We start from the raw sequence: 7,731 nt of genomic DNA, 5'->3' as shown, positions 1-7,731 counted from the left end.
TAAAATAGGGTTAAGTGCATGAAATAAAACTTTTTCTACTTGTTTCTGTAAGTTTACCAAGACTTGTAGTATCGAGACGACTCTCTCACCTATTATCCCACTTCTGTTTTCGTAAAAATATAGCATTTAGAATTAGAACGAACTTTGAAAGCCATCTGGTCTTTATGGTCTAGCATTCCAACCAAGAGAGGAAATCCCCGGGATCGCTTTTCGCCTGTCAGTTAGCCATCTAATATACAAAATTACTCAAAGTCTTGGCCTGTCAGGAAAGCACAAGGAAAAAAAAAATGGTTTCAGATATATCATTAGAAATAATACTTTTGAATTTATTCAGAAAAGTTATTGAAAAGTGATTTTCTCTCAAGCAACAAGGAAAAATCGTTTAAACATTAATTAATTGCCTAATATCGCTGTGGGCTGGTTAAGCAGGCATGTGGAAGTAGGTATTATAATACGTGGTTTATGGATCATTTAAATCAATTGACTTTATCAAGTGCCGAGTGACTGACAAGAGTGACTGCCAGACGCTTCGAGGAAAAGCGGAGCTCGACCTGGCCGGGCTCGCGGTACCGCTTTATTTTGATTCATGTTTGCAAGCTGACCTCGGACAGGAAGAGCCGAATCGCTGCAACTGGCTGGCACTTGTACACAGAATGGGATGGGAGACCCCAAGTCTTCTTCCTTTGAGAAGTAATGCCAGTCTCCGCCTTCACGCCTTCTGTCCTCCTGCTGCTGGCCACCCTGACTCCCCACCGCGCCCCTTCCCCAGTCCCTCGCTTCGCTGCTCGCATTCAGCAGCCGCCTGTCTGCACCCGCAACCACAGCAGCCGCAGCGCCCGCCCTGTGACACCAGCCTCCCCCCCCCCGCCCCCCTCCGGGCATTCCAGAGCGCCAGGAACCCCGCGGCCCGGCGCTTCCGATTGGCTGTTGCTAGGTGACGTCGCCTGCGCTCACGTGACGAGTGTTAAATGCCCACGCTGCCGGAACCCGCCCCGCAGACAATCGTAAAGCCGCTCTGGGCTCCTCACCTGCTCCCGCCTCCCGGAGCCCCGGCCTGGCCCCGCCACCCCTGCCCCCTCCGCCGCCCGCCCCCCGCCCGAGCGGGCGCTGGGCAAGAAGCCGAGCGGGCAGAGAGGCGGAGAGAGGATGCGGCCGGCGGCAGCTGTCCCGAGCAGTGCACGGTGATCGCCTCCCCTAGAGGAGGAGTTGCCTAGACCGTTGCCACATTTCTTGTTTTCCTCCCCACCCTCCCTCACCCCCCGTAATTACATTGGCTGCTGGAGGGGACAGGGAGAGACAGAGGAGGCGCCTCGCTTCCCCCCTCGCGCCCGCCACCCCTGCTCTTTCCCATCCCGGGCCAGGATGACTGGAGTCTTTGACAGTCTGGTGGCTGATATGCACTCGACCCAGATCACGGCCTCCAGCACGTACCACCAGCACCAGCAGCCCCCAAGCGGCGGCGGCGCTGGCCCCGGCGGCAGCAACGGCAGCAGCCTCCACAAGCCCCAGGAGTCGCCCACACTCCCGGTGTCCACAGCTACCGACAGCAGCTACTACACCAACCAGCAGCACCCGGCGGGCGGCGGCGGAAGTGGGGGCTCGCCCTACGCGCACATGGGTTCCTACCAGTACCACGCCGGCGGCCTCAACAACGTCCCTTATTCCGCTAAGAGCGGCTACGACCTGGGCTACACCGCCGCCTACACCTCCTACGCACCCTACGGGACCAGTTCTTCCCCGGCCAACAACGAACCTGGTAAGCACAACGCTGGCGTCAAAGGTGCCAAGTCAGCCTAGTTACTGGGATGGGTGGGATAAAAATGTTGGGGACGGGGATCCATCCGGAACCCGGACGCTTACACTGCCTGCTCCCTGCCCTCCTTGAGCCTTTTTACCCTCCTCAACCACCAGTCTGCCGAGGGTCACCGCGTACGTCCCTCGGCGCTCAGCTGGTGAGACTCGGGGGCCGAAAGGGCGCCGGGTGCATGCCTCGCGGTAACCTCATTTCCTTACCACCTGCTCCTTCTTTCTCTCGGGTTTGCTCCTTCTTCCCCTTCCGGGAGGGTCCAGCTCCCGGGTGTCTGGCGGCCGGAGTCCGCACTTAGCGAAGTTGCGCCTGGGCGCCCCGCAGCGTCTCCAACAACTCGCCTCCGGGCGCAGGCCAAGTGCCACGGCCGGCCCTTAAGCCCAGCGGGAACTGTTTGGGTCCCCCCGCTGCACTGTTCTCACGATGGCGTTGCGTTGCAGAGAAAGAGGACCTCGAGCCTGAAATCCGGATCGTGAATGGGAAGCCAAAGAAAGTCCGGAAACCCCGTACCATCTACTCCAGTTTCCAGCTGGCGGCTCTTCAGAGACGTTTCCAAAAGACTCAATACCTCGCCCTCCCCGAGCGAGCGGAGCTGGCGGCGTCCCTGGGCCTCACCCAGACTCAGGTGAGGGCTCCCGGTCTGGCGGGGAACGAGGAGGGCGCTGGCCTGGGGTGGCTGGGAAGCAGGAGGGGTCCGGACAACGTTTTAAAAAGTACGTTTAAAGTAACTTTAAGGATTTCGAGGCCCGCGCCTTGGGCGGCCTAAATTTCTACGCCTGGAGCTGAAATCCCCCAAGGGGCCGCCGCGCCTGAGAAAAGGAAAGGCCTGGGGTGGGCAGAAATCCGCTTCCACGTCTTCTTTCCGCGCGATACTGATTAAACGGGTAAAATAATTGGCCCTCCTGACCCCTTCCCGCTGTCACCATCCCCGCGGCACGCACAATCCAGCTGCCTCGGACTTTCGGAGATTACCTCCTAATGGAGCAGGAGCCATCCCGAGTCTCCGAGGCCGCGGCACGTGATCCGCTTACCTGCCCGGCTGTGATTTCTACGCCTCCTCCCCCCCCCCCCCCCCCCACCCCTGCCCCAGACCCAGGTTCTTCCACTAACGCTCGGGTCCGTTTTCCACAAAGGTCAAAATCTGGTTCCAGAACCGCCGGTCCAAGTTCAAGAAGATGTGGAAAAGCGGCGAGATCCCCTCGGAGCAGCACCCTGGGGCCAGCAGCTCGCCACCTTGTGCGTCGCCGCCGGTGTCGGCGCCGGCCTCCTGGGACTTCAGCGCGCCACAACGGATGGGGAGCGGCGGCGGCCCAAACAGCGGCGGCAGCGGCGCGGGCAGCTCGGGCTCCAGCCCGAGCAGCGCGGCCTCGGCTTTCCTGGGCAACTACCCGTGGTACCACCAGGCCTCGGGCCCCACCTCACACCTGCAGGCCGCCGCGCCGCTGCTGCACCCAACGCAGACCCCGCAGCCGCACCACCACCACCATCACCACCACCACCACCACGGCGGCGGCGGGGGCGCCCCGGTGAGCGCCGGGACGATTTTCTAACCCCAGGGAGACCGCGCCAGAGACTGAGAGAGCAGAGACCGGTGATCCTCCGTGCTCGCTCCAAGAGCCAGAGGGTCCCTCCGACTGGCCCGCGGATGCCTCCCACCCCTCCGGGAGGAGCGACCGAGATGGCCTCCCACGGGCCCTGCTCCCTCGCGCGGCCACAGAGCGGCCGGGACCTGGAAGGCTCTTCTCCGAGGCCCCCGGGCAGGGCAGCCCGCCGCGGCCTCCTTTCCGACCTGAGCCCCGCCTCAGACTTGCCTCCCCACCCCTCCCCGCCCAGCCAGGCGGTCGGGCGCCTTCCTCGCCGCGGGCCACGAGCTGAGTCCGAGAGGGACGCCTCCCCCGCCCGCGAGGTTTCCAGGGTGCTCTGAGGCTCCTTTCTCCCTGCCCGCCCCCAGGCCCAGCTCCAGTCGGCCGGGCTGCCTGACCTCCCGGGCCGGCGCGCCCTCCCCCACCCGCCCCCGTGACCCGGGCGGCCCGCCGCTTTTTTTCTGCCCTGCCGTCTCCAGCCCTCCGAGCCCCCCTCCGCCCCGCCATAGCTCTCCCCCAGGAACGCTTCCTTAGCCCTCTCCTCATCCATCACCAGTGGAGTTTTTTTATTTTTATTTTTTTAAAAGTTTAGGTGCCTTTGCGGATGACCTCATTTTGATGTTGGGGAAAAAAATGATTTTTTAATATGTGGACACTGCAAAAAAAAATGTGTTTAAATTATCTTTTTTAAAACCTATTCAGGATTATTAGGGTGGACTTCGACATAGAGTTTGTAAATAAAGGTGTCTGTGCAGATTTTCCCACTGATTTATTTGTATAAAAATACTCGTCTTTTCGGACTTTTTGTAAACGCCCACTTGTGAAAACTGCGGTTTAGCAGTAACCTCAGCAACCCCTCCATTTTATTTTTCCCTTTGAAAATTTTCTCAGTTGAACTAAGCTACTGATTTGGTTTTGTTTTATCTTATCCTAAAGTCTTTGTTCTTGAAATGAAAGGTATTTTGGGGTTATTTATTATGAAAACAACATGCTCTTAATGTTGATTTTACAATATGAAGAGATTATTTAAATAAATTATTGTTTTCATTGGATGTGTGCGCTTGTTCCTTGGCGTAGTGACCTGGAACCTCGAGCCGCTTCCCCGGGCGGGGAACCTGGCCAGCCACGAGTGACATTCACATCTCTCAGAGGCCGAGAGAGCCGTGGGGCGCGGCGAGGCGGGAACAGGCGCGCTCCACGCCGGCCTCCCTGAAACGTTCACGCTCTGCCGGCACCCGAGTCTCGGCGCTGGGTTCGCCAGCTCTTGGCGCGGTGACTCACTCCGAGCCGGGGCGGCTGCAGCCTACGCCCGCCGGGCCCCTCCGGTGCCGGCGCCGCCGCCCCGAGCCTGGGCGGTCTCTGCCGCCCCCGCGCCAGTAGTGCTGGCCAGGCGGTGCATCGGAGCCGCCACGGGGGACCTGCAGTCGCCGCCGGAGCGCTGCCGAAACCGGGGTCAGACCCCTACCTTGGACCCTCCCCTCTGTCTGCCCTGAGGCCCTTCTGGGGCTGGCTGAGCCGAGAGCTCAGTGAGTCACCCCGGCCCTCGGGAAACTCGGTTGGCTGCTCTGGAATGCAGGGCGACCCCGGCACACAGGGCTGCGCTAGCACACATACAATCACGCACTGTGACTCTCACAGTCACATCTCTACTGACATACTCTCACTCTCAAGTACACACATTCCTACTGAGTCTCACACACACACATACACACTGACAAAAATTCATGCACACACATTCACACACACTGATACAGAAACCTACATACCCACACGTGCACACATGCACATTCACGCAGACACTGATGCAGGCGGCATCCTTCCACTTCACCTTCTCTGAGGGGAAAGGTCGTCACACCATTCAGCTCTGCCTTCCACCTTGGATCCCACCCCAACTGACTTCCAGTTTTGGAAGTGACCCTACTTTCTGACATTCTCTGCAAAGGCCAGGGGTTAGGGGGCTAATGCAGGCCTGAACTAAAAGCCCCTTTCCTTCAAAGCACTGGGGCCTACAAGGGAAGCTTCTTAGTTTCCATCACTGACTTTGCCACTTTGGGCTACTCAGTGTAACCTCTCTGTGCCTCAGTGTGCAGATCTATACGATAGGAGAAATAACAACAACTATCTCAGAGTTTCTGTGAGTATATAATGAGACGATGATGTAACACAGTGCCTGGCACATGGTAAGTACCCATTTTTGCTGTTGGTAGTATATTGTTTTATTCCAATGTCTCCCAAAACAGGGAGGCTTCACTTGTGCCTGTGTTTTTGAGGCCCAGAGATACCCAGAGGCCTTTCCAACTTCACCCTGTGTGTTAGAGCAACACTCTAGAGCTGGGGAAGCTCTGGCCCCTTCTTACATGAGAGCCTGAACCTCAGCCATCCCCTCTGAAGAGACCTGCCTCTACTGGAGAGGAGATTACAGACGGACCAGAGAGCTCTGCTTGCCAGATCCAGGCCTCCTCTTCTCTGGGATGGCTATTCAGGCAATCCTTGTGTGTCTTCAACTCCACTCTGCCAAAAAACACAGACATAAGACGGGGGGGGGGGGCGACTTTCTAGGCTCGGTGGCATCATCCTGAAAGGAATCTTGTCTTTTCCGGCCAGATTGTTTTGGGGTCTGCATGGAGTCTAGCTTACAACCGAATACGGACAGGGAGTGGGGGGCTCTGGGAAACACAGAGAGGCTACACAATCCACTGTCCGTTTTCATTCCTGCATTGTTTTCTCAGGCTAGGAAGACCTGAGCTGAGAGCTCACTGACCCTGTGATTCTAGCTTCCCTAAGCAGCCGCTGCCTAGAAGACCCCCATGCCTGCTCTCTCTCCCCCCAGTTCCAAATTCCATGGTTTTCTTTTGAGTGCCAGTAGCCGGTGCCAGCCTTCCTCCTGCGGTTGTCTGTGCCGGCGGGCCCGTGCGGGGCTTCCCCGGGCCCCTCCCCCCCCCCCCCCCCCCCCCCCTTTGCGCGCACTCCCTTCCCCCTCCTGAAACCAGCGAGGAGAGACGGGGCAGTAAATTGGCTGGTGTCGAGGATCTGCAGCAGACAAGATGATTAAGAGGCCTACGCCGGAGCGCCCGGGGCAGGGAATGTCAGCCCAAGTTGGAATCACGCAACAGGCCTTGGCATGAGCGAGCCTGGGAGCCAGGAGGGCGGGCGGCCTCAGCTCCGGGGTGGGCCGAGGCCCCACAGACTCGCTGGAGTCACCGAACCTGGCACCCGGCAGCGGCGGGGTCGCGCCAGGCCACGGCGCGTCTTTCCCCGGGAAGCCCGCTAAGCAGAGAGCAGGAGGGTGCAGGGGCCAGAGGAAGGGGGCGTTTCCGCAGACGAGGAGAAGGGCAAAGAGAAGGGAAAGCTAGGATGCGCCCAGGTCCCAGAAGTGAGGGGGGCGGGGAGGGGGAGGGGTAAGCGAGGGGACAAACAAAGCCCGGCTGGGGGAGGCAGGGGCCGGCTCCAGCCCCGCCGGGGGCAACGAGCTGGCAAGTCTTTCTCACAGTCTCACGGCCCGCCGGGAGACGCGGAGCCCTGTGATCAGCCCGCCGCCGCGCAGACACGCTCCCCCCGCGCGGGGCTGCGCTACCCAAAGCGCGAATGAAAAATGGAAATGGGAAGCAGCGATCTCGGCTCCCTACACTGGGAAACCAGGCGCGCTCGGAACACACATAAATCTTCATTGTAATCCCCTTCCACTTGCTCGCGTGAAATATCAGGCCAGAGACAGGATATGACAAGCGCTGGGAAGCAGGGGGAGGGAAGCCGAAGAGTGAGGGGTGCCCGGCCCTCTCCGCCCCACCTCCTGGCAGGGTTGCTCGCAACTCTGGCAGAGCGCGGGTATGGAGTTCCAGTCCCCGAGGCAGGCAGCCCGGGCGCGCCAGCACCCCCTTCTCCTCTCATTCCTGGCTCCCCTCCCCCAGCGCGCGCCGGGCTGCGGGCCCCCAGACCCGGGCGCTCCGCTACGCGTAGACACACCCCCCTCCTGCGGCACCGAATCCCCGCCGCCCGCCCTGTGGCTCCCGGGCTGGGGAGAGCAGAGAAGAAAGAGAACGGATGCCGGGCCTAATCAGTGAGGCTGCAATGTGGGACCGTTTAGGAGGCTTCCCCTCGGCCTTCTTTCAGGATTACTTGTGAAAATTGTGAATATCCGTCCCGTGTAAGAATTTCCGAGACTGGTGGGGCGAGTTTGGGGGAAGTATCAGGTTTGCTGGGCGCGGAGAGTGCGCTGGAAACCTGGAGCTTTGTTTACAAACAGTTCAGCGGTAGAAGGTGGGGGATGAGAGAAAGAGGGGGTGAAGGGAGAAGAGAAGTGGTGGAATGGTCCCCTCCAGTGTTACAAGCCCCCGGGAAGAA

The 7,731-nt window shown here is 59.6% G+C and overlaps 1 protein-coding gene across 1 annotated transcript; it reads left to right on the top strand.

The window, feature by feature from the left end:
- The first annotated feature begins 1,044 nt into the window (after positions 1-1,044).
- Positions 1,045-3,478, top strand: DLX2 (distal-less homeobox 2). The gene is made up of 3 exons (XM_040475394.1): positions 1,045-1,756; positions 2,248-2,432; positions 2,941-3,478. Exons 1-3 carry the CDS (start codon positions 1,363-1,365, stop codon positions 3,355-3,357), a joined length of 996 nt encoding a protein of 331 aa, XP_040331328.1. The 5' UTR covers positions 1,045-1,362; the 3' UTR covers positions 3,358-3,478.
- Positions 3,479-7,731: the final 4,253 nt, after the last annotated feature.

This window comes from Herpailurus yagouaroundi, unplaced genomic scaffold (genome assembly GCF_014898765.1).
Source record: "Herpailurus yagouaroundi ecotype Mexico unplaced genomic scaffold, PumYag 140, whole genome shotgun sequence".
NCBI lineage: Eukaryota > Metazoa > Chordata > Mammalia > Carnivora > Felidae > Herpailurus > Herpailurus yagouaroundi.
Note: the sequence above shows the minus strand (reverse complement) of the source record. Positions and strands in the feature narration are given on the sequence as shown.

What these genes read in the sequence shown, in the direction of transcription:
- DLX2 (XM_040475394.1), top strand. Translation starts at nt 1,363, where the DNA reads ATGACTGGAGTCTTTGACAGTCTGGTGGCTGATATGCACTCGACCCAG. An exon ending in CCCGGCCAACAACGAACCTG is followed by an intron (nt 1,757 to 2,247) that starts GTAAGCACAACG and finishes GTTGCGTTGCAG; the next exon opens with AGAAAGAGGACCTCGAGCCT. An exon ending in TGGGCCTCACCCAGACTCAG is followed by an intron (nt 2,433 to 2,940) that starts GTGAGGGCTCCC and finishes TTTTCCACAAAG; the next exon opens with GTCAAAATCTGGTTCCAGAA.